The 26,896-nt window shown below is 40.9% G+C and overlaps 1 protein-coding gene across 2 annotated transcripts in view; it reads right to left on the bottom strand.

Annotated features, from left to right (window-relative positions):
* The window catches only part of LOC148017335 (Transport protein particle (TRAPP) component), a 40,795-nt gene extending 22,213 nt beyond the window's left edge, over positions 1 to 18,582 (bottom strand). Inside the window, exons 1-7 of one of the 2 annotated variants that reach the window (XR_015687902.1) lie at positions 18,427 to 18,492; positions 11,936 to 12,024; positions 11,665 to 11,728; positions 11,492 to 11,569; positions 11,315 to 11,391; positions 10,097 to 10,163; positions 9,851 to 9,958 (exon numbers count right to left, since the gene is read on the bottom strand). Coding sequence is in view for 1 of the 2 variants with exons in the window: in XM_087663224.1 (XP_087519350.1) it covers positions 9,851 to 9,958; positions 10,097 to 10,163; positions 11,315 to 11,391; positions 11,492 to 11,569; positions 11,665 to 11,728; positions 11,936 to 12,024; positions 18,427 to 18,492 (549 nt within the window). In the remaining variant the exon portion in view is untranslated. Of the gene's footprint in view, positions 1 to 9,850; positions 9,959 to 10,096; positions 10,164 to 11,314; positions 11,392 to 11,491; positions 11,570 to 11,664; positions 11,729 to 11,935; positions 12,025 to 18,426 lie in introns of both variants that reach the window. The other variant, XM_087663224.1, reaches the window with a different exon arrangement.
* Between the last annotated feature and the right edge of the window lie 8,314 nt (positions 18,583 to 26,896).

Genomic DNA, 26,896 nt, shown 5'->3' on the forward strand with positions numbered 1-26,896 from the left:
ACATGTCTTTGAACATGTGACCGTGGAATTCCCGCCTTCGGCCAGAATTGCCAAAGTGTCCCCTCATGTGAATTTCAGACGAAAGCCTCCTACTCTCTATCAAGTAACCATCCCATCATGAACCTAGATGTCAATCCTAGCTCTAGGATTTGTACCTGCCAGACTTCGCGCGATGCATCAGAGATGTCCCTCTCTAGATCCTATGCATCTGTATAAACATAGATGAGTCACGGCTGCCCCGTCTCACCACCCTCTCACACTCCCTCTCTGGCACAGGAGAGTCATGAGGGATGTCCGCATCACCACCAATAGAAAGCAGCTGAGGAAGGAGCCACTAAGCCCTTCCCACGATCCGAAAAGAGGATCCCTTCCGCGCCTTGGACTTTGCCTTGGCTGGAGGATCAGAATTGGAATCTGAGGCAGATGATGACTCATCGGAGGAATCTGCATCCCGCTTCTTCTGCTCCTTTTTCTTCCACAAAGCCGCTAACTCTTTGCAGTCCTTCCTTAAATGACCTTTCTTGCCACAGTGATAACATTGGCCTTCGACTTCTTCATCTTTGAACCCCTCTCTAAAGCTGCAAGAGCCTCACCTGAACCTCCATAATGTGACGGAAGCCTCCCCTGTAGTCGCAAAGTACCCTCATGCTCAAGTAGCATAGAGGACATGTGAAGAAAACTGACAAGAGTCGTAGATGTCTGAGCCCGTAAAGCATTCGTCACTCTATCAAACTCCCGAGGAAGCTTGTAGAGTACCATACCAACAAGATGTGCCTCTGATAGGGCAGACTGCATAGTGCAAAACTGGTTCTGGAGTTGGGTAACACGAAGTAGGAAGGATTGAATCGTATCTTTGGATTCAAACTTCAGTTGCTGGAGCTGGCCATAGAGAGTAACGGCCCTCATGGTGGAAGGAGCCTCATACATCAACTGTAACTTCGACCATACATCTGAAGCTGTCATACAAGAGGTGACCGCCAGTAGGACTTCTTTGGAAATACACCAAAGTAATGCCGAATAAGCATGGGCATCATCCGAATCCCATGTAGGCATAGCCTCCTCATGGTTGTCTTCATCAAAATCAGATGGAACAGGAGAAGGTTGTCGAGGACGTGCCATAGCTCTGCCAACCACGTACCATAACTGCTTTTGAATAAACCGAGCCTTCATCACTGCACTCCACGTGTAATAACCAAGTCCATGGAGCTTGTCATCAATGGATGTGCATGGAGAAGCCATCTAGAGAGGATTTAGAAAAGAAGTAGAGAAAAGAAGGGATTGGGAGAGGGAACATAGCCAAACCATGAGCACAGACTACAAAAAGCAAGAGTTCACATGCAGTATAACCCAAAAGCTAAAAAATCAGTCAAAAACTGGCAAAAACAGCAAAAACGGCCTTATGATATAAGCGCCCAGCCAAGAGGAGGTGTAGAAACACCAAAATGCAGGCTGAAATGGATGCCAGGCTGTACGGATACTAACGTCAGCAAAAAACGCAAGCAAAACTGGTTGCCTGATTGGAGCAGTAGCTACCTGATCAGCAAGAGTAAAAATAGTCCTGAAATCAGCAATAAAAGGCAGTAGAAACACAAATCCTGAAATCTGATACCATGTCAAAAGTGGTGCAGCAATGGAAGCATAAACAACATGCTGAAATAAACTGTTGAAACACAAGACGAGAAAGAATAAACACAAATACAAATGAGAACTCAGATGTATGCTTGGGAAACGGAATCCATATCGAACACAAGACAACAGCATACAACAGTGAGTCACTAGCTGTGTGGGCACCCTAGCACTGGCTCCTCTCTCCTCAGAAAAATCAACAAATGATGGCTGAAGTACATAAGAAGGAGCCCCAACAATATGTAGGCATAAAATGGGGGGAGCAATAAATGCAGTCGGTCAGCATTTAATGCTGGTCGGCCAGCATTAAATGCTCCCTAGCCCTAAAAAGGGCACCAGAAAATGCCAGTTAAATACTACATAAAATGCTGTAGTCTTTGCAGCACAAACTCACACCTGAGCCGACTAATCTGCTAACAGTGCCGGCCCAAAAGGAATGTCAAATCAGCCCACTAAGCATTAATTGTATATATAAGGCATGACAAGAGTATGTATATGTCACCAAGTCCCACGGTCTCACTATAAGACCCTCAAGCTCAATTGCATAACCAAATGCTCAATGTAATATCCAAGTGACAAGTACTGGCTCCCACTCCAACAAAAGTCAAATGCCAGCTCCTCTCTCTCTCTCTCTCTCTCTCTCTCTCTCTCTCTCTCTCAAATAATATCTTTCCTCTCTCTATAATTCTCTATCCATGTTTCCTCTCAAGTAGTCACCCCAGAGAGGACAAGGCATCAAACAAAGGGTGCACGGCGGCTGCCCAATGGCCTACCAAGCCCTACAAAGGCGGATGGAACCACATTGAACTTTTTAAGTGATTGTTAAATTTTATGGGATGCAGCCGATTGAGTAACAATGACCTAGAAGTCGAGAGTAGGGAGAATACACCCAACACATCACAAAACACTACAAGCTTACTTATCCACTCGAGGATGTCGATGACGAGGGGAAAAAAGGTGATGAGGTATCCATGTAATGCAGGAGTATGGTGATGTGGTAACAACAACCGCCAGTGGAAACAGCATAGGATCAGCTCAAGTGGTGCTCTGCACAATGAGATACAAAGTATGCTACATGCTGAAGAATGTTCATGCAGAAGGTGCCATTTGGACCATGTCCCTTGTGGGGAAATTATTCACTTGCCCAAGCGCCCTAGTACAAAGATGATGAAATCATGCAATGCAAAGGGAAAAGGTACAACAGGGGGGAGAAGCTGATGTCGAAGACAAAGTGTTGAAGCCTTTAGAATACCAAGAACGGAAGGGACCCCCTCTCAACCTGGATGTAGATGCCAAAGGAGGAAGAGGAGCCTAATGTCAGTCTACATGTGGTATCGAGAACCATGATGAATTGAAGAAGATGATGATGAAAAGGATGAAGCACCCCGCTAAAAGAGCAAGGTAGAAGTCACCGCCATGATAGCATCAAGAGAAATGTTGTATGATCTGTCTCGGGAGGGGAAGCCTCCATGCTGGAAGAAGAGCAAACACTCCTAGAATGATGAAACCATGAAAGAAACGGTGGACATCCCCATGTCTCCAGCCTAGGAAGAACCAAAGCAAACCTGCAAAATAGCCCGAGTAAAATACAAAACCCTGCAAAAGAAAGAAGAATCTACAAGCACAAAGGTTAGTAGTGAGATGCTCCAAAGCAATACATAACAGAAAGAAAAAGCTAACCAAAAGTACAATGCAATGAATCTGTATATGTGTGATTAAATGCAACGAAAGACACAAGAATGGAAAAGCTAAGGACAACAAATCCTATAGGCCGGACTCTAAGAGTACAAAACCTAGAGACATGCTAGTCTAAGAGTGTGGTCAACATCACGTACGCCCAATAGTAGATCTCTGTCTCAATGAAACACCTAACGAGGTGGAGAGGGAGGTGAGATGGATGCATGAAGTACAATGGGATGGGAACCTGCAAACCAATCAAACAATCCCTTAGGGTTAGTAAAAGAGACCGTCTTCTAAGGCTGTCCGCATGCCATACGTCCAACAGCAACATTGGTGCTGAGGCAACGGATGAAGCAAAAGCAAGAGGCATAGCCCCACTGGACTGTGCAATCGCAACGGTCAACTGAGGCTTTTTAGCTGGAAGACCTTGGCCCCTCGAGCGACACTCCTTGTCCACATGGCTGGATCACTGGCAATGTATACAAAACCTGTTTTTCTTAGGGAGTTGCTTCCAGATAGGTCTTGTTTCTTTGGTTCCATCTGAGGAAGATGTGTCACCTTGAATTGGCTAGCCTTCGCATCTTGTGAGTTCTTGCCACTGTTGGTTTTCCCTCCCAAAGAAGAGGCAACCAACCCCCTCTACTTTAAATAAGGCTGTGATAAGAATTTCTTGTGGACTTGATCGTGCAGCCTCATATAACACAAGAACTGACACTCAAACTCGTAGGTCGGTAGCCTTGGCTATGAGATGATGTGTTGAATGAAATTGAAGTATTTTTCGAGCAACTTATTCAAGAAGAATGTAACCTGATCATCGTTTGACTTCGGAGAGCCAGTAGTGGCGAGCTCGGTGAGTAACCGCCTATATTCAGTCAACTCGACTTTCAAATCATCCCCTTCCTTAATAGAGAACTCTTGAAGCTCAAAGTCGAGATTTATGCACCGAGTACGATCTTTGGCGGCATAGCAACCAAGAAGGTGACTCCAACACTCTGATGCGAGCGAGAAGTGATGTAACTAAGAGTGAAACTCAGGAAGCAATCCCTGCATCAACTCAACATTGGCTGTGGCATTGCCGGCTCTCCATTGACAGATGTAGTCAGGGTGAGCTAGTCGAGGGTCCAACATGGACTCTAAACCAACGACTAGATCCCAAAGACCCTGAGACTCAAGCACTTGTTGCATGAAACTTGATCAAGTGGTAAAATTCGACGCATTAAAATGAGTCTTATCCGTGAAGGTATTTTTTGCCGTTGCAACAAGAGTGGTAGTGCTAGGTGATGGATAATGGGGGAATGTGTCATGTGGGTAGGATGGGGGAGTGGAGTACACTTGGAAATGGGTCCCAGAGTGCCCACCAGGCATATGATGAGTGTGCAAGGTGGATCCATAGGTAAGGATGGATTGACTAGACATGGGCATGATAGCCACATGAGGAACCCAAGGAGGTGGGATGGGAACACGTGGAGCAAAAGATGGGAATCCCTAAGTAGGTATAACCCAAGGAGTGTAAAGACGCACCATAAGCTGAGGATGGAAACCCCTGCATCTAAGTGGTCGTATGAGATGTGAATCTGGGGGTAGTGAGGGAAATGCCCATCACAGTCGTCCCAAGTGCTATGGGTGTGCTCATTTGCTAAAAGGTGAGAGGCACTGTGTTAAAGGGTGACATTCTTGCTAACAAAGTACCAAGGTGCAAAGAGGCAAAGAATGGGGTAGAAAATGAGAGTATTAGGAGCAGAGATGGAAGATCCAATCCCTAGTGTGTGTGATACAGATGTGTAGTGTAACCCAAGGTTTTGAAAAGATGATGAGAGGTAATCAAGGTATGATGTAGAAGTGGTGGAATAGGAGGGAATTGAGAAGTATATGTTACATGCTTAAATGAAACAAAAGCTATAGATGTACCTAAATTACGTCTGCTTCGAGAGTCCCCTCTATTGAAGTTCACATACGCAAAGCCATCTGAATCCTGTACCTCAAAAGAAGAAACAGGCGAGGGTTTTGATTCGTGCAACTCAAAAGGATTGTACAAACCTAACACTGGACCTGGTTGAGATGATAAAGATCGATCGCCAGACATTCCAAATGTTGTATATCCTCCATGATTGAAGAGGTAGCCAACCTCACCAACCGGTCCGAATGTGGTAGTAAAACTAGTAGGAGGGGTGTAAACATCACCGTACTTGTTGCGATAGTATTCCTCAAAGTCCTTCTCTATCATGTAGGTGAAATATGGAATAGGAGTAGGAAAAGAAGGTGACGGTGAACGTGGACTGTCGTCCACATCACTGAGTCCATAATGCCATCTCAGGGCCTCGAGTAATGGAGAAGCTTGATAGGACATCATAGGAACTGGAGAAGAAGATGTCCGTGACATTGTGATTCGGTTACAAGTCGTATTGTGTGTCTCGCCCAAAAACAAACTCTCCATAATATCCGCAAGATACTCTTTACAAGAGCATTGGCTCTAATACCATGTGAAGAAGACTACTAGGATTTGTACTGAGGAAACACAATGTACAACCACGATAGAGACACAAAGAGAGACAGACATAGACACGAAAAGCAAAACTCAAACCCGAAACGCAAAACTCAAAACTCAAACACAAACAAAAGAAGGAAGAGAAGAACACAACTCTGAAGTGAATGAATATTGTAAATGAATGTAAGAGTGTACAGATACTCAAGAGCAAAGCAAAGTGTCGGAAAGTGACGTCCACCGAAGACGGATCCCAGGTTTATGACCACCAGTCGGAGTGTAGAATGGAGAGGATGAAACAAACGTAGATTTCAGGAGGACCTGGAGCACAAACGCAAGCTGGACAAGTGTCAAAGAGGGCTGGCAGTTGTCACCTGATGTGGAGGAGTTTCCGCCTGGAAAGATGACACCAAACACAAGTTGTAGATGCAGTCGCCAGCTGTTGCCAAGTGTTGAAGAGATCCAAACGCAGCAGCAGAAGGTCACCTAATGAGGAAGATGGGCTGCCAACTGTCGCCTACACACTGGAGGAGCAAATGTAGCAGCAAAAGGTATGGCAGCAATCACTAGGACTGGACAACCACGTGTGTGTGGACTAAAGGCTGAAATCTGCACTCAAGGGTAAGAAACCTGCATAGATGGAAATAGGTTGAATGGGGGAAACCTGTCTATTTATAGATGTTGAAGGGTGCCCCAAAGAATTAGGGTTTTGGGGGGAACACTGAAACTCTCTTGGACCGATCCCCTTTTTAGGGTTTTTTATTAACTATGTTTTGGGGGCTGTTTAAGAATGCTAATCAGCTGAAAAGCGTGTTTTAGCTCAACAGCAACCACTACCTAATCAATGACAACATGGGAATTCCAATGATGGAAAACAAGATAACCACCTCTTTCATGAAAGAAGAAACAAATCTCAATACCTCTTCACGATGACACACGTGTCAAGAACATCTACTTCATTTAACTCCAAAAGATTATTTTGATTGTGTTTCACATATTCCCCAATCAAAGTGTTTCCACATTCTAGAAAATTTTCCTAATCTAACTCCAACAAACCATCCAATGGACTAGCAACTTGGGCATTAAATAACATTTGAGGCATCTACGAAGTCAATTCATCAAATTCACACATAGGAGCATCACCCTCAACATATTCGTTGCGTTTGACTACCAGCTAGAATCAATAATATTGTGTCATCTCTTTATCCATGTCAGGTCCCGAAGCTGCCTTTGCTTGATCAATAGAAGATGTGTCCTGATCTGCCATAGAAAAACATTTATTGCTGCCCATAGATCTAAAAGTGCAAATCTGTCTACAAACCAATCAGGTCTACAAGCCACTACTTCAGCATCTATCAAACCAAGAACCTCTTTCTCCACACATTTGCCTTGTTTGCACGTCTACCGACTGTATGCTTGCACAACTGGGTCTACATGCCTGTTTGCGCACCTGTTTGTATGCCTAGATCCACGTGCCACTTTGCACAATTGCATATCTCTTGCTAGTAGTGCAATATCACTTTGTAGTGGTGCTGCACCAATTGAAAGTGCTCCACGACTTAAAGTGATGGAGAACCATACCAAACTAGTGCCCAACCACTGTTAGAATGTGATGAAGCACTTCAAAGTTCACTGGAGGTGCTTGACCACTTCGTAAGTGGTGCTTTAGCACTTCAAACGTGTTGCTTCACTACTCCACATTTAGTAGTTGCAGCTAAGTGTGGTTGAACACCACTTTGTAATTGGTGATGAATTTCCTAGATCATGGTGCCTTGGACTCTTCCTTGTGGAGCTGTGTCAGCATAGAGATCACCTCTTACAGTCCAGAGGGAGGTATCTTGGGGAAATGACAACACACCCTTACTAACTTTTCCACAGATACAGCTACACCTGACACCTTAGAGTATTCCCCAAACCAACCAATGGTACCACATGGAGTCAACCTTAAAGTTTAAACAAGGCCACCAAGAGATGCAGAACATGCCGTCCACGGCCTACCAATCCATGTCCCCACTCAATACTAACCTTGGGACAAGTCACTAGCCCAATCAGAATTAGTGAAACCCTGCAACATTAGTCTGTGACTATAATGTAACCAGAGTGGTAAGTACCGAAAAGGTATCTTAAGCCAGGACGAGAGAGTATGCCAATATATACAAGTTAAACTCAAAGATGACCACAATCAATTCCACATCACATGCATGGCTATGAATCAAGGCTGTAGACACTGATAAATTAATGCTACTGGAAAACTTTGAATGAGCCTCAATTGTAATCTTTTGCACAAGTGCATGCAGATTGAAAATAGCCCGCTTAGTAGGAAGAGACCTTTTTAATGGTAGAGACAACACAAAATTGGGCACACAACAGAGGGCAATGTTGAGCTAAAAATGTGTTACAAACTAAATAGCTCTTTAAAACAATCCCAAAATATGTAAATTACCCAAAGTTTCATTAAATGGTGTGCAGTCCTAGAGAGTATTTGTGCCCCGTAAGCCAAACCCCGATTTGGGAGGATCCACTCATCTAAAAATAGGCAGGCTGCCCACCACTCAAGCCTTATCCATTGTCTTCCAAGTTTTAGCCATCAACCCTCCCTCTAGTGGCTGTCCAGCCCATCAAGGTTGTTGCCATGTCATCAACAGCCCCTAGCGCCCTATCCATTGCCACCACCTACTACCGACTCCATAAGCCGGTGACCAATTTTTGCCCCTCCTAACAGCTGCATTTATAGTTTGACCAGGCCACCCTACTATTCCAGCCATTTCCAATGCATGCTGCAACTTGCATTTACTGCAATGCAAGCACAATCAACGTCATCTTCACCTTCCTCTGCTATCATTTCCAGTGCAGGCACAATCAACATCATCTTCACCTTCCTCTACTCTTGCCCAACTTCCTACAGCCTCCGGTGATCAATTGCTATCATCTTCAAGCGGTTAGATTGCTTTGTTTACCAATTCCAGCACCAAAGGCTAGTGTGTTTTGTTTCCAGTCTGCTGCCCTTCCAATTTCAACATCATCTCAATTCCAACTGGTGGTTACAGCACTCAGGATCTGTCTTCAATGGATGTCACACTCCGACCATCCCTCAGCCCACTCCCATGAGAGCCATCGGCTGTTGGACAGCTCTGCCCTTGAGCATGTTGTACACTCTTTCCTTCATTTACAACATCCATTTATTCACACATGTATATCCAAGAAGTGTAAAAAGCCAATTTATTGTCATGCAATCACATGTTACTTAGCATCTTCCCATAAATTCAATGAGTGATAGCAGAGGTAAAGATTGACAATCCTATAGAAGCTGTTAGTACAACACTTTCAGCCATTGAAAAGTTGATGAAAGGAAAATTTTACTCTTACTTTTGTTTGAACCCAAGGCAAGGTAAACATTGTGATGTTCTCAGCCACTTGGAGAAATAATATTTACGTTTCTCTGTTTTACTCTTACTTTTGTTTGAAGTGAAGGCAAGGTGAATATTAAAACATTCTCAGCTACTTGGAAAAATAATATTTACATTACTCTATCACTACTGTTAGCTCACCCTCATCCACATCACTCTTCCCTCAGTAGCAAACAAAATGAATCACAACAATTAATCCCTGCACTCAAGCTATACTATGTGATTGTAAGATAGACAATAATTAAGCATGGGTGTGAAGCTTTTGTAAAGCTTGTGCAAACAAGGATGAAAAGGGACACTGGGCAGTTGTCATTGTTTTTTGGATTTGCATCTGTTCTTACATGCATGCATATCTTTCATGAGGATAGTGCTAATAAAATTTATTTGCCAACTTTATAGATATTGCTGTGTTTGCATGCATGCATATGTCTTTCAGGGGGAGAGTACAAAACCAGATCTCTTTTGCAAGCTCAAGCCACAATATGTGATTGCTTGGGTGAACATACATTAAGCACTGTTATGAAATACCCTTTTGTGAAGAGCTCACGGAAACAAGAATGAAAAATGGCAGTGGGCAGTTGTCAATGCTTTTCAGATTTGAATATGTGCTTGCATGTATCCATATGTCTTTCAGGAGGATAGTGCGAAACCAGACCTCTTTTGCAAACTTTATCAATATTGTTGTGCGAGGCCGTTGTTGCCCTTCAACTGGTACAAAGTGTGCTGTTACCCTTGCAGGAAAACCTGAACCATCAAGCACACCCTACATATATTCACACGCACTATAGTTAAAACATGCTGCAAAAGCCTCAGAGTCAAAAATCTGTTGTAATGGTCGCAATGGATCAAACAGTTTGATTCTTCCTGCCGATATTGAACTTGAAGCACAATGATGCAATACCTTAACTATGCCTGCCACAAATGCACCGCAGTTAAATGCTCCCATGTCCTTGGGAACTGAAATGAATCTGCCAAACAAGATAAACAGTAACATAATTGCAAACAGAGTACATCACCAAAACTACAGTCAGTTCCAACCTAATTCTCAAATCAAACATACAGAGTCCTGTTGGGTATGAAAGACCTGTCCTCTTGCAAACAGAATACATAACCAACTATATTGATGGAATGAGTTCCAGCCCAAAACCTTGGCATAAATGCATTGATGACACAAAATGTACTTGCATCGTCCAAACACAAATCATAACATAAAGATTAGATGAAACTACAGTTTATTTACTCTGAACAGTTTGGCCAGAGAAGATTGATTTGTAAACCATTGGGAGAACTTTCTCAATAAACTGTTAGTTCATTTCCTTTGAGAAGTATTGCATTGAAAGGGGCATGAATCTAGCTTGTAACCTTTGCAAGTTTAAGTTTCCAAATGACATTTAGCTGCTGTCTCTCTACCAAGCCACATATTTTTTGCCCGAGTTTCAGAAAAATAGGTGGTAATGTGAAAATTTGCAGGACAGCAGGATATTTGGGAGATTTTTGGTAACTTATCACTTTTAATAATTGATAAACAGTCACCAGAAATCCCAAGAAGTTAAGTGAAGTCCCTGAAATCATAGAAATGACCTTTCTGACTGGTCTAGGAAGCAGGGCCACAACCTTAGGCTACAGATCTGGGAGGGGTTCTAAGAAAGAAGACACTACTACCATTGTTAAAGACTGAGAAAGAATGAACGCTGAGGTCCAGACATGTACAAAAATGCCAAACTCAAGAGTTTTACATAATTTCCTAATATCCCAAAATAGACATTTCCCAGGAAGACAGCTATGCATTCAGGGTGCAGTAAACACTTGACCTCTTTTCACAGTTGGGAGATCCTGTACCTGACCTTGAGCTTTTTCTACTGATCCCTTTCATAAGAAATGCTCAGAAGTTGGTAAATAAAACCAACTTCAAGCTCCAGCATCTGTCACAATGCTTGAATTTTGTAAAGCACAACTACTTTTGGCATTTAAACAATGCATATAAATTTCCCCCCAACTCCACTAAAAGAGACATGTAATGTGCATGCATAAGACCCGTGCACTTTCAATGTAATCAGGAGTAACCCAAAGAGAGACGAATCAGCAAATAAACAATATTTTGTAGCAACCTGCAGCTTACCTGTTAACAAGAAGCTCATTTTCACTGATCATATATTCATCATCATGTTCTGTTCCTCTTTCCAGAGAATCTGCAGTCTTTTAACAGCACTGATCAGATCAGCTAGCCAATCTTTTCATCTTCTTCCAAAAGCAATGACAAAAAATTCTCAGAGATAGGTTGAGAGGGGATTGGTACCTTTCCAAAAAGTGACTTCCACAGTGTACTATGTACAAATGAAAGGATTCCTAGCAGTTTTACTTCCCTCCTGTTGTTCTGTCAGGTCATATTTTGACAAGTTAAATACAATATCGACAAAATGCATTGACCATAACTTTTTGCAAACAAATGAATTGGTTAGAAGGTCCCACCTTCTCCCTATGGCAAAGTAATTCTAACATTCTCAGACCCACACCATAACCAGCATCTTCTAACCTGTTTGCACCATTACATCAAGTTTGCAGCTTAAAGAACCTAACATCTTCTCAAGCTCATCAGGAACTTGTGGGCTAATACTGATGCACAGCGTGTTAAATCATATATGTTACAGAGATTTTGTTGATTGAAGCAAGCACTTCTTTCTAAAAGAACGTAAAACAAATTGTACCTGATAAAATTGCCAGCAAAAAAAACATAGCTGACCTGTGCTCAAGTTCAGCAATGTTGTCTACCCGTATTTGATTATATTGCACCATTTCAGAAAATAAAAATGCAAAGGCATTCAGACTGACCTGCATTCAATTAACCAGAAACAATTATGCATCATTGCAGAAAATAAAAATGCAAAGGCATTCAAACTGCCCTGCATACCATTGTGATAAGTTTCGCTGAGAGATACATAGATGTGAACAATACCGATCCCAAGTCTTCTAAGCAGACCTCTAGAGACTGACCTTCAAGAATTAATAGCATTTGTTATTCATGGACCTCTGTCCTTCAATGTACAGATGGACTTTTCCTACTAAGCCTCCAAGCTCTCTGGATATTGTTTCTAGTGTCAGATTGGATCAAGTGACATAGCTTCCATCTGTTTGGCCTATGAATGACAATCTTTTGGAGGCTCTCTCTTCAAGAGTTTGCCAAATTCCATGTGCTCTTCCTCATTTTATATTTACAAGAATAATTAGAAGTTGTAAAAGGTATGGGTCAGAGAACCCAAGCCATGCGCTATGAGCACAAAGCCTTCAGCTCTATTGGCTAAGATAAGAATTGATATCAAATAAAGGCCCATAGGTTGTACCTTGCCTCAAGCTACCACCGTGCCAGTGGTCTTATCAATACGCTCACTCTCTCAGTGAAAAAGATTTCCCAAATTTATTCTCCTTAAAAACAGCCCCAAAAAGGAAATTAATGCTGATTATAATTTAAAACAAATACTTTATTTTTAAATAGTATGACAAATGCACCAAAATCGTATATAAATAGAGTCAATTCTGGTGATCCCTATATCTCTTTTTTATCACTCATCATTGCCACCTTCAGCCTTCAGCCTTCAGCCATCTATCCTCAGACAACTACCAACATATTCCAACACAAAAAATGCCTTACTCTTGCTCACTAGGACCTCATGCAGCTACGACATGTTTGCATCACCTTGCATTTGTCTCATGGAGTGCATCTCCCATTATAGCATGCTCCTAATCTCTTGCGCTCTCAATACTGCCCTACTACTATCATCATCTAGAACACTACTAGCTGCTGCAAACAACATACTATCGTGATACCAACAATATTGTTGACACTGTTAGTTGTTCAACATCTTCAAATTCTTGTTGTCCACAACCTCGATCACCACCATCTACCCAACCTACAAGTTCTTGGCCAGCTTCACCATGGCCTCGCTTCCATGACCCAACCAAGTACAATCAGCAAGTATCAAGTACTTGCCCCCTTCTGAGACTGGCTGAGGGCATGGGCATCTTTTGAGTGCCCCGATGGCTAATTCTCCTTCTAGATCTTCCAATTAAGGGACGTTAGGTCTACCTTCCTCATTAGACTACATTAGGCTTCATTATTTCATCATGGTTCTCAACACCACCCAAAGATCATGATCAAGCTCCTCCTTCCGTATCAACATCCATGATTGAGAGGGGATCCCCACTCTTCATTTTGTTCTTCAAGTTTTGAAATCCTCTTCTTGTCCTCCACATTGGCATCCCTTCCCTGTTGTACCTACACTTTGTGTTGCACCTTCATCTTTGTAAAAGGGCACAAGTGAATAATTTCTCCATAAGGGACGCTGTCCAAGTGGCACCTTATTGCATGTGTGTTCTCATTATGTAGCATTACTTTAGGCATCTCCTTGTGTAAAGCACACCCATGAGCACCCTACTCACTTCAAACCCCAAGCAATTTCCAACTACTATATACCTCTTCACCTTTACTTTATGATTGTCACCCTTGCAAGTGGCCGAGTAAATGCTCTGTGTTTCATGATTTGCAAGTTAACCATCCCTTTCTCCCAATCGGTACAAACTCCCAAAAAAAAAAGTTCAAAGTGGTTAATACATTGCCTTCGTAGGTTCTAGTAGGCCATGGACCAGCGAACATGCACCCTTTGTCCAATGCCTTGGTCTCTTTTGGGTGGCCCTTCAAACTCTTGAGGAAAGATAACCATCAAGTTTGTAACCTTGATAGGTTCTTGGGTAGCCAACAAGTACCCATTGGCAGATGACTTGGATGCTTTGGGGTGGGACCTCTTGAGGTAAAAAGGGGTGAGCTTTGCTTGGCAGTCCCTCTTAGTTCCTATTTTGTTAAGCTAAAAAGATGCATTACACATTAAACCTTCCTTAGCTCATTAAACAGCCCCAAAAGTGGAATGCACTTAGTGTGCTTCAATGTCCTATAAGGAAACCCACACACTTTGGTTGGTTCCATCTCTACAAACAAAAAGTGCGCTAGGTCACTTTGATCCCTTTGACATCTAGTCTGCCCATCACTACAGCTCCTGCTGTAACCATTTGCTCCTGCCATGACCATCTGCTGCTGCCACCCTGATCATCTAGTGTCTGCCATTATCAACATTGGTTCCGGCCTTCTATTGCCACATCAAATCAGCTATTTGCAATTTCTCCAGCCCCTACCAATCAGTATCCAGCTGCTGCCCTAATCAGTTCAGCCTCAGAAATGGCTGTGTTTTCTCCCGAGCACGCCACCCTGCTACTGTTCCTGGACTAGAGGAAATCTGTACAACTGCGTTTTGTTCTAGCAAGCTGCCCTGTTGCTGTACAGCACCTGGAGGTTCATCATACTGCTGCATTTCATCTCCAGTATCACCATTTGTTCCTGTTGCTGTACAGCACCTGGAGGTTCATCATACTGCTGCATTTCATCTTCAACGTCACCATTTGTCTTCCAGAGAATGTGGCCAAGCTGTACATTGCTGTGTCTATCTTTTCCATCCTCAAAGATCTGCTATGATTTGGTTTCCAGCCTGCTGCCCTTCCGTTCACAGCCTTCTACATCGGTCTACTGCATCAACTGGCCCGGGCCAGCTATTGTGTTTCATCACCCCCATCTCTAGTCTATTGAATCCTCACCGTCTTCTGCATCAACACAATGGTTGCTGCACTTGGGATTCATCACCTAAGGATGACACTCTCCGACACTCCTCCCTCAGCCCACTCTCCATGAGGGACATCAACTGTTGGGAGTGCTCTACCTCTGAGCATTGTGTCCATACTTTCATTCATTCATTTATTCATTATTCAGCACTCTTCATTTAGTTCTATCTTTGTTTTTCACTTTAGCTTTTTGTGTTAGTGTCTCTGTTCACCGTGTTCCAATCATGGTCATATGCACTTTTCTTTTGCAAACCCCTGTATCTCCAAAAGGGATAAAAGGGCACCTATGGACACCTACATGCACAGGTATCCCTTGGGCCCTCCATGCCTATCAAGCCCCAAGTGTCACCCAAATAGCCACACAATTTGCACACATGAAGATGCCTAATGGGCCATCTATCTTCTATTAGGCAACACTCCCTTCAACTAGGCAAGGGCCACTAGTCACCATGCTAAACACTTTGGTGCCAAATGTAGCATCAAGTCCCATGCCTGCCCTTTCCACCACATCCCCCTCGTGTGACACCTCGCGGTTCTTTCTATCCATCCACAACCCCCAAGAATGCATTTTGCGATTAAAAGGGTCTCAACTCTCACTTCACTACTTGGTCAAATCTAATGTGGCATGTGTTGGATTCACAAGACCTTTGTGTAAAAAGATGGAAAGGCATGCATTGATACCAAGTCAAGAGATGATAGCAAACATTGAGAGTGTGCAACAAACACTAAGAAAAGAAAACTTGGGAACTCGAAAGAAGAAGATGAATGAAGAATGGTGAACGTTGAATCATACCGAATAAATCATGCTAACACAATGGAGCAAAGCTTTCAGATGAATGTACTATCTTGGTTGATCAAGCAATAGCACCTAAGGGAATCTTCACTGTGAAGGGAGCAAAACATAGTCCTCTAGGCAATAGGGTATTGAACTAATCTCTGGAAGATGAAGGACAGCTATAGAGGGAGTGAACACAGTCCTTAGGGGCTGTCTCAGTGAAGAAGGTGATGATCAGCAACCCGAATCAGGTCTGAATAACCATAAAACAGGGCAGCCTGCTAAGATGCAAACCATTGATGTGGCTGATGAAGAAAACCTGCTCACAGAAAAATGCACCTGCTGCTGATGAAAACAGCAGCTCCAGGAGCAGGGCAGCCAGTCCAGACAGCAAACACAGATGAAGACTGCAGCAGATGATGCAAACACTAGTGGCAGCAGTCCCGGTCAATGTGGCAGGCTGGGCGACAGCCAATACATGATGCAGCAGGCAGTTGACAATGGTGACAGCTCCAAATGGCAGCGGGCAGCAGCCAGAGAGCTTCAATCAGTAGCACTCGAACCACTCCCACAAGAAGCATCCTCCATGCATGGGAGAGATGGAGAAGAGTGGATCTGATGGAGGGAGAATATGAATGAAAGTGTATGTGTAGATGAATGAAGTCTATGCCCTATTTATAGGCACTAATCAATCTAGGATGGCACCCCAAAATATGGGCGCCCAACCTTTTTGGGACTATAAGTGTGAAACCAAATGGGTTTCTCAACACCACCTCTCAGTCCCAAAAATGTGCCCTAGGAGGAGTGAAAGGAAGAGAGAGATGTTTCAACTTTCATCCTATAATCCAAGAATTCCACCTAAAAGGAAACCTATAAGAAAGAACAATAAACTGGATGTGCTAACAATGCATGAAACTTGACCTCAAGACAGAAGCCACTAGTTCTATGTCTCCATGCTACACAATGAGTATGACAAGGAAAGGCCATTTTTTGGCTTCCTGTTCCAATCCCGTTGGTTTCCCTCATATTCCCATTCCGTTCCCTTGTTTCAACTCCCTCTCATGTAAACACAAAATGGTGGTTCTTGCTCCATTCCATGCCCATTCCACGTTTTCAAAATGTGTTCCAAGTAACTATGCCATGCTAGTAAGGATGTGAAGGCCTAGCCACTAAGTCAAAGTTGAAACATCCAAGGCCCCAAACTAGGTAGAACCTGTAGATCCTAGGTATCAATAGGTGAGATGGCAGCTCAATGTCAGCCACCCCATCCAAGGAAAGATAAAGAAGAAAAAAGGTTTTCCCCAAGGTGTGTGAAGGACCACACGATGACTACATATCCCCTCTCATGATGGAGAAATGGGATCCCCCTCTAATAGAGATAGGGAATCTAAAAACTCATGGATCACAATCTCCAAAGCATCTAATGATGAAGAAAATGCCATTGGTGATCTGAAGGAGATATCTGGAGCCGCAATGTAAGAGAAGCCAAATAGCTCCCAAAGGTAGCCTCTCAAACCTTCGTCATCAAATGCTTTGGAGATCGTGAGAGACCCAGCGCACACATCTAGCCATCTAGCAACATGGATAGTGGACAATGTAGCCATGCATTACATATCACCGCTTGAGGGCATCTTTGTCTCCCATGGACTGAGAGTGAGAAGTATCTATTGTGAGAACAATTGAAGTTGGAGACTCCGACAACAGCTCCAGGAGTGTATTGTACCCAAGATGGGTTCCAAACATAGCATTGACAGTCCACTAACCAAGACATGGCAGTCTAACAAGGCCGAAAACAATGGCAACACTCCTCCTAGAGTGCAAATGCAAGGATGCAAGGCCTTTGGAGGGGCAGCAACAGATTGTAGACTACAAAACGCAGGAGGAAGCCAACACAGCAGCATCATGACCAACAACAGCTCTAAACAGCAACGGGCCCTCCAAGCAAGGATGAGGTTGGTGGGGGAAAGGCAAGCCAATGATGATGATGATAAGGCTGGCACTAGGAATGACAAGTGGCTGTCCACCACTGCTTTTAGGGGCCATCTTTCCTAACCACATTAAAATATCTTTTCTTTTTAAAATAATTAGGCCAGAAAATTACAAAAATTTAAGATCTGATTCAGGCCTTAATTTCACTTGCTCGACACTTTATGCACTCAATCTTCTTTGCTACAGATATAGATCATACTAAAATTTCTACAACCTAGCTTGCCCATCATGTGATAAATGCAATTCAACGACAATCTATTAGCCTTTTACATGTACATAGAATACCATCAAAAATGTGGAGTGTGTTAGTAAGATCGAGTATGTTAGTAAGAATGTGCATGAATGCAATTGGATGACAAACTAAATCCTTTTATGTGTTAATTGAGAAAAATGAACTCAATAGTTCATGTCTTTTAGTTATTATGTAAAAAGCAAGATAGCCTTTAGAAGACCTGGTATGATATGTATTCAAAAGCAAGAGCATTGAATGAGCAACAGATGCAGTGGTTCAGCATTAGTCGTTTGTATCGTCCAAACATACTTTGAAACAGGAAACAGAGGTAATGGATCCGACAAAAAACACACACACACACACACACACTCTTTCTCTCTCTCTCTCTCTCTCTCTCTCTCTCTCTCTCTCTCTCTCTCTCTCTCTCTCTCTCTCATACATGCACACACTAATGGACGCACAAACATGCTTTTGGCCTTTGACAGATTGCAATGTCTAAAAATTATCAGTCTAAACAAGAGATCTAATCAATTGAAAGGTTGAGCTGAGATCAGACACGGATCTGTTTCCTAACCTCTTGCTTGCCTTTGCCAAGGGGCTTGTCGACGACGTTCACATACTGCTTCGTCCGCCCGATCATCTTCAGCTGCCGCTACGAGAACCTCTAGCTGCTGCTTCTGTAAAAGATTGGCTATGTCGTAGCCTGTAAAGAAGGAGCTGAGAATACTAGTATGCTACATATATATATGTGTGTGTGTGTGTGTGTGTGTGTGTGTGTGTGTGTGTGTGTTTATTTGAGGCATAAAAATACTGAATTTGTATTTCTACTTTGTCACTTTATTTCACTTATGAACGTACATGTAGTGGCTATCCACAAAGTTAGAATGCCAAACCCTTGCCCAGGCTGTGGACATGTAATTTATTTTTTTGACGGAGAAAGCATTAACTTGTATTTAATTAATGGAGATTTCCAGTGGAAGTGGAGTAATTGTATGTTGTCAAAATAATCTACACATTTGCCAGGAAGACACCAAATCTCTAGCTGTAAGAGTGAATAGGAGTAGTAATGGATCGATAGATGTATATGATGTTAGAGAGATTCTTAAGCGAGGATTAACAATAGTAAGAGATTAGATAGATTCTTGTATGAGAATAGAGATGATGATAGAGATTACATAGAGTAGAGATCAACGAGAGATGAAACAATACACGTGTAAAAGATTGGAGGCTCAAAGTATCCCAAAACCAATCCTTGATTAAGAAAACCAGCTTACAATGAGTCTCCCCTTCGCCATGTCCTTTTTAACTCTTTTATACACAAAAACTCTCACCAAATAGTAGCTTCTACTCTGCTACTCAGATAGCAAATTTAATGGTTCTATTGGCTCTAAAAGGGGGGTGATATTGCATGACACCTATTTAGAACTCTCCCAAATCGTTGCTTCTCCACTTTCCATATTTGGAGTATTGTTTCTTATCTTTAAACTGCGATCACACGTGACACGAATTTAGGAGCCCTTTTTTTTAATGAGTTCTCCAAAACTAGCTGAAAAGCAACTTACTTTATGCATGACATCCTATTCTAGAAGTTTACTATACCTTTTGAGGATATTTACAATAAATGATATCCAAAATATAAAAAATAGACTAAAATTGTTTAAAAATCTCATAATTTTGAACCATCCATATTATGGACACTAACACTAATGACTAATATGACATTGACTCTCTAGATTAACAAGAAAGCTGGATGATGATGCACTCAAGGGTTTTTCACACTGTATCCGCATAGCACCACGATAACATAAAATTCAACAAGGGGCAAATTAGGGCATGGTAATTAAGCCAATTTTGTAGTGGACTCAAGACAATTACAAGTATGTTGGGTATAAACATAGACTAAATTTATCCAAAAATCGTGTTTTTTTTAACAATCCATATTATGGACACTAACGCTAATGACTAATATAACATTGCCTCTCTAGATTAATAAGAAAGCCGGATGATGATGCACTCGAGGGTTTTTCACATTGTGTCTACATAGCGATACGATAACGTAAAATTCAACAAGGGGCAAATTGGGGCGTATTAACTAAGTTGATTTTATCTTAGACTCAATACAATTACAAAAGCATGTTGGGTATAAACATAACAGGAGTCGTTGGATTATTTATTAAGTAGATAGGCTCCATTGTTGAGAGAGCCAAGAGGGCAATTTTAGCGCTCAATGAAGAAAGTCTTACGCCTTTCCATCTAAGATCAGTGCTCTTCATGGATTCTAAATTTGCTAAAGGAAACAAATTCCTCTTCTTCATGATCCTAGCCCATCCAAGGCATGTAATTTTTGAAGAAGGACATAGGATGTGTGTGTGTGTGTGTGCGTGTGTCCTCTCTAGTGCACAAAGGAGAGAGAATAGCCAACCCTAGGATAGACACTTTGGTGGGTGTGTGTGTGTGTCCTCTCTAGTGCACAAAGGAGAGCGAATAGCCAACCCTAGGATAGACACTTTGGTTGGTTAGCAACTTCAAAGTGGATGTCCACCGTATGTAACCAACCTAAATGCTTTCTACTATCAATCCACACTGACAAGATGTTTTACAAATCTAATGTCTTTTTTAGAGGTCTAAGCTTGTGACCAAGTAGACTTTATTATAGAGAAAAATGGTTACAAATCCCAACTATGAGTAAAGACATTCCCAATCAAAGCCTTCCAAATGTGGGTCTCTTTTTTCTTAAGCAAAAAGAGTCACACTCCAATGCAAGTAAATGTGCACATGTTTGTGCAATCATGAAGTTTTCTCTTTAATGTGTATATTTTGGTATTTATTTTTTATACATTTGAACTATATAACTTTCATTGCATTTAGCACAATGTGCGTGTGTATGCACGCACACGCGTACACACATGCGTGCACATGTGGTTTTGGCTTTATATTTATACATTTGAACCAATATAAATAGGCATTCCCATTCGAGCGAACGTGCACGTGTGTGTGTGTGTGTGTGTGTGTGTGTGTGTGTGTGTGTGTGTGTGTGTGTGTGTGTGTGTGTGTGTGTGTGTGTGTGTGTGTGTGTGTGTGTGCACATGCGTGTGCGTGTGCGTGTGTGTGTGGTATTTACATAAATAGTCCTTGCATTCAACCTCTCTCTCTCTCTCTCTCTCTCTCTCTCTCTCTCTCTCTCTCTCTCTCTCTCAAAATGTCATTGATCCATTGTTAGCTACTTTAAAGAACACATTATATATAAAATAGCTATATGAATTCAATTAAGGATAATCTCATGCTCATCTACTTTGTGAGATCTAGTTTTGACCCTATCTAAGTATTAACATGTTCTCTCCTTTATATGAATGAGTAGAAGCTTATTCATGTTTTCTCCAAATCCATATCCTATGGGTAATGACATGGGTGGCAATGTGTTATTTTAGAGTCCAAAATTTGTATTACATGGCTTGAAATAAAAGAACTCTCTTAGATGTTAGAGTTAAAGCAATAAATGCATGATTGTGTGCAAGGAGATAAGGTGTGACAATTTAGTACATTGTTCTACGGTTAGAAGCAATGGCATGTCTTAATTCTTCCTCAACTTGCATGACTTGTTGGATGTAAGTGGAAAGGTATTGATGCTATAGGATCTAGAAAAAAATCATGTGTACCATTGGATAGCTATACTGACTCTATTTTTCCTTGCTTAGTACTTAAGGATAGGGACTCGAGTGCTCAAAAGAGGAACAAACCTAAATATAAAACAAATGTCCTTGATCCATAGCTAAGAGCTTGAAGAATATATCAAATACTTATATAAGTTTAGTTAACCATAATCTTGTGATAATCTACTTTGTCGCATCTAGTTTTCACCATGGTTGTGTTAACATGTTTCATTCTTTTTATGAATGATACAAAAAAATGAGGAAAGATATTTGTCTTTGACATATCTATTTTTGGAGACATTGATTCTAGGAGGCATATTCCACGGTGGATTTCGTGAGGTTTTGCGGTGGATTCCGTAAAACTATATTTATTTGTTGCGGCTCGTATACAAGGTGGATTCCTTGTGCGAGAAGTTGACGAGGATACCTGTCCTTTTCAGGCGTCAAATTAATTTAATGTGCACGTGGGTAATTCCGTAGCGGGTGATTTCGCAAAAATACATATGTAAATTAATGGATGTTTATGAGTTTAGAGTGCACTCGTATTAAATTAAGGTTAGGACAGAGTTCCAACCTATTTATTTATTTTATAGCTGAAGACTGCTAGGTATTCACTTTTGTCGATTTAATTTTATTATTTTCTAACAATTGTGGATGCTTCAGTTAATGTATAGAGTAAGCAACGGTGGCGTTGGAAAGCACGAGGCGATGGCATGCATTCAAATTACCTAGAAAATTTTATTATTTTTTATGGATGCACGTCTTATCATTAAAGGTGTGGCGCTAATATTTATTTAGGTATGCTTATTTATTGAAGCGGTTGACAAATATTTATTATTTTGTATGCGCATAGGCACTCGGTTTTAATATTTCATAATTGGACTTGTATTTGGACACAGCTCGACTTTTGGGGTGCCCAACCGCTTTATTCTTTATTTGGACAAAAGCAAACACAAAAGCCAAAGCATGTTAATTGTAAAATTGGGCTATTTTTGTGCTTGGAGATTAAAAAATTTATAAATGCATGCCTTGTGGAGCGCTCACACAAGGCATGGGGGGATATTGTACCCAATTCGTCTTTTTGCTTCATGTCTGTAAACTCTCTTCTTGCTTTTATGAAGTTTAGTAGAGTTCTTTGTTCTTGGGGACCTTCCAGCGTTCACTACGTGTACATACAATATCCAATTTGCACACCAGTGATATCAAAGTGAAGCTGAGATCAAGGGCTTCCAATCGCTTACCATCTCGTGTGAAGGCAAAGCTCCTAGAACGAACAGGCTCTACAAGCTGTCTCACGACGAACTGTCAATACCAATGTGTTCCTGGCGGTGAAGAACCCCCTGCTGTGCTATTGGATCGTGAAGGACCACTCTTTGGCGATAAAGGACCACTTTCCAAGCTCCTTTATCAATACATTTTTTTTTTTCAACGTTAATAGAGAACAAAGAAGAAAGATTAGTTAATTGGGATTATAAAGCTTAATAAGCTTTATAAAAAGCTTAAGTTCTCAATTTTCATTGTCAGCGCAGCGGCAGGATGTACTAATCGTCGCCGAATCTGACGTCAAGCTGTTGTCGTCTTGATTCATTTTTCTTGAAATTATTAAGCTTTTAATAAAGCTTAAACTTATTAAGCTTCCTAAAGCTTAAAAGTTTCAATCTAAATCTCTTTCTCCATAGTGGCTATTCACACTGAACCAATCTTGAACCCGCTTTGCACCTTCAGTAAGCCTCTATTCGTACCTGCACCCTGACAGAGACAATTTCTAGCGAGTAGATTGTCATACGCAGACTATATGAAAGAAGACCGATATCAATTACTGTAACTGCAAAGAAGCAAGATTGCAAAAAGTCATACATATTTTTTTTAAAAAACAAGCATTGTAAACCCAAACTAGAGCTACACTCATCCCTCTAACAAGATTTTGAGTGTGTAAGGCTATTTGAGATTTTGCTAGATGTCCAATCAAACTATAGAAGATTTTATGGTTGAAGGTGATTGACCTGAACCAACGATGGAGCAAAAATTGGACCTAATCATGATGCAACTTCAAGAGGAACGAAGAGCACGTCAAACTTTGCAAGCACAACTGGCAATACTTCAACAATCCACTGTCGATCAAAATGAACTGCAACCCGAAGATGTTATACGACATATAATTGACGCGACACTCGAAGCACAATCTCTAAAGAAAGAAGCCAAGATAAGTAAAAGAAATTTCAAATTTTGTACTTTTAATGGGCAACATGATGGAAAAATTGTTATTGCTTTTATCAGTTAGTTTAATGATTATTTCCATGAAGAGCAATATGCTGAGAAAGATAAACTCAAATGTGTCACTAACCATCTAGTGGGGACAGAGCATCGTTACGGTGGATCGTTATCCGCAAGAGTATTGATTGTCCTACTACTTGGGAGGCCTTTCAAAATAAAAATTTGCAGAATTTTCTTCCACACACATCCTATGTCTCTCTCTCTTGCTCTCTTGCTCCATCCTCTATAACTTACACCTCCCTTACTTCAACTTGCTCTTACTTCCACTGAGGCTTCTTTCTTCAACTAGTATCAAATCCTTGATCGAGGAGATTTACCCAACATTACTTTAGCCTAGACTTGATACCTACAACACTTCATCAATGGCAGCCGTGGCTTTGGCTTCCAAGCAATACTAGTAGGAGCTCAATTTAGCTTAGCATGATTTGCACCTAGCAAACATCTAAACATGGTCTACAGCACATGTAGGCAACCTTCGTGATTCTTGACACTCATTAACCACTTGGAAATCATTGTGGACCCTATCCAACATTAGTGTTTCACATTTGGCACCATTTCCCTGCTCACTATTACTATGTGATATACAAGAAACCTGTTGTTCACATGTCTAGGATAACATATCTTAGAGTTTTGAAGCTTGTACCACTATGCCTATTAACACTCATTTGATGATGGATCTTCGGTACATACTTGGGTAATATTTTGAGATGTCTTGTGGGTTGCTTTGAGCTTCCATTGCTCAATTTACAAAGTCATTTTCATTGTTGTAATAAATTGGGTAGCAAGTATTTACACAATAAAAATATGTCTTTTGCTCTTTGATGCCATTCAGGTACTTGGGAAAGGGCAAGAAGTGTGTTTTTTTTGGCAACCCCTCTATTCTTGTTCCACGTAGTTTGCTTGTTCCATCCTTAGATGTACCAGCTCCACTTCCACCACCTTCACACACACACACACACACACACACACACACACACACTCTCTCTCTCTCTCTCTCTCTCTCTCTCTCTCTCTCTCTCTCTCTCTCTCTCTCTCATTAATCAAAAAATAATTCATGCTAGCACTTTGGATTGATATAATCTATAATATATTGTATTATGAAAGGTGCTGTAACAAATAGTTCTCTCTCTTGCTCTATATATGAACATTTCTCTCTATTGCGTAAACATCTCTCTCTCTCTCTCTCTCTCTCTCTCTCTCTCTCTCTCTCTCTCTCTCTCTCTCTCTCTCTCTCTCTCGTTAACCCAAAAATAATTCATGCTAGCACTTTGGATTGATATAATCTATAATATATTGTATTATGAAAGGTGTTGTAACAAATAGTTCTCTCTCTCTCACTCTACATATGAACAATTCTCTCTATTGCGTAAACAATTCTCTCTCTCTCTCTCTCTCTCTCTCTCTCTCTCTCTCTCTCTCTCTCTCTCTCTCTCTCTCTCTCTCTCATATTAACCCAAAAATAATTCATGCTAGCACTTTGGATTGATATAATCTATAATATATTGTATTATGAAAGGTGTTGTAACAAATAGTTCTCTCTCTCTCACTCTACATATGAACAATTCTCTCTATTGCGTAAACAATTCTCTCTCTCTCTCTCTCTCTCTCTCTCTCTCTCTCTCTCTCTCTCTCTCTCTCTCTCTCTCTCTCTCTCTCTCTCATTTACAATATAAAACTATTGTTGCAAGTAATTTGGATTTAGATTTGTATTAAATTGACATTTGGCAAGTGTACTATTATTCCACAAACTAAAAGACAATAATAGTAAAATATGATCATAGCTAACCAAGCGAGATATGTTAGTATTTTCTAAACAAAAGAAAATGCATTTGCTCTAAGAATTTGCATAGTCTTCACTCTGTTGGTCACACTATGGGTGACATTAGAAAAGTTCTTTTACATTCAAATATGAGATGCAAGTTCTCTTCAATAAGCACGGATTGGTATATAAACATGTTTACATTTGCATCTATTCCATAACACTCACTAAATATTTTGTTATGCATAACTTTAGCAACCCCATTAAACATTGGTTAAAAAATAAAAACTCATTATTAAAGCTTGCACATTTGTGGATTATTTATTGTGGTGGCAAAAAGGGATATTGATTGGTAAAAACAAGTATAAATTCGATGCTCAATCAATATGCTTAATGAGAGAGAGAGAGAGCGCACATCATCTTGATCTCTCATTGTGCATGCCTTTGCTAACTTGACATCATGTTGTTGTAATATTAATATTCATAGGTTATAAAATATAGTTATACTTCATTAAGCTAATTATGTGTGTGTGTGTGTGTGTGTGTGTGTGTAAGGACTCTCAATATGCATACACAAGTACATGCACATATACATATGTATCTTACCACTATATTATTTTCATTGTAGGTTTGGAAAGCCCTGAACCTCTAGAGGGCTTCGTGAACCTATCCCATTTTTCCAACCCCTCTTTCTCACGTGTAATCTCTCATTTTCTCTTATCCCTCTCTTTTTTAATTAAAAACCCCCACCTCCCTTTTTAAATTAAAAACCCCTCCCCTCTCTCACACTTATAACCTCTCTCTTTATTTTTCCCCTCCCATTTTAAATTAAATTCCTCCCCCCTTTGTCCTCTCTCTCTCTCTCTCTCTCTCCCTCCCTCATGTGTAGGGCCTAGGTTCTCTCTCTCTCTCTCTCTCTCTCTCTCTCTCTCTCTCTCTCTCTCTCTCTCTCTCTCTCTCTCATTAAATCAATCTTCTTTTTAAATCAAAAGTTTCTCTCTCTCACAATTAGATTAATCTTTTAAATTTAAATTTTTAATTAAATATTTTTAAAAATTAAAATTAAAAAAATAGCATAGTTTTTCACACATTTTGAGAGGGAGATAGAAAAAGAAAGAGAGAGATGAATAAAAAGAAGAAGATGCAAAAAGGAGAGGGGAAAGAGGAAAGAGAATAGTATTTTTTAAATTAAACATTTTTCTTCTCCCCCTCCCCCCTATCTCTCATGTGTAGGGTCTAGGTTATTTCTCTCTCTCTCTCTCTCTCTCTCTCTCTCTCTCTCAATTACATTAAAATTTTTAATTAAATATTTTAAAAACATTTTTAAAGTTAAAATTTTTTAAACATAGTTTTCACACGCT

Source organism: Lygodium microphyllum, chromosome 22, assembly GCF_053477565.2.
Source record: "Lygodium microphyllum isolate KBCC chromosome 22, Lygodium_microphyllum_v1.1.10, whole genome shotgun sequence".
Lineage (NCBI taxonomy): Eukaryota > Viridiplantae > Streptophyta > Polypodiopsida > Schizaeales > Lygodiaceae > Lygodium > Lygodium microphyllum.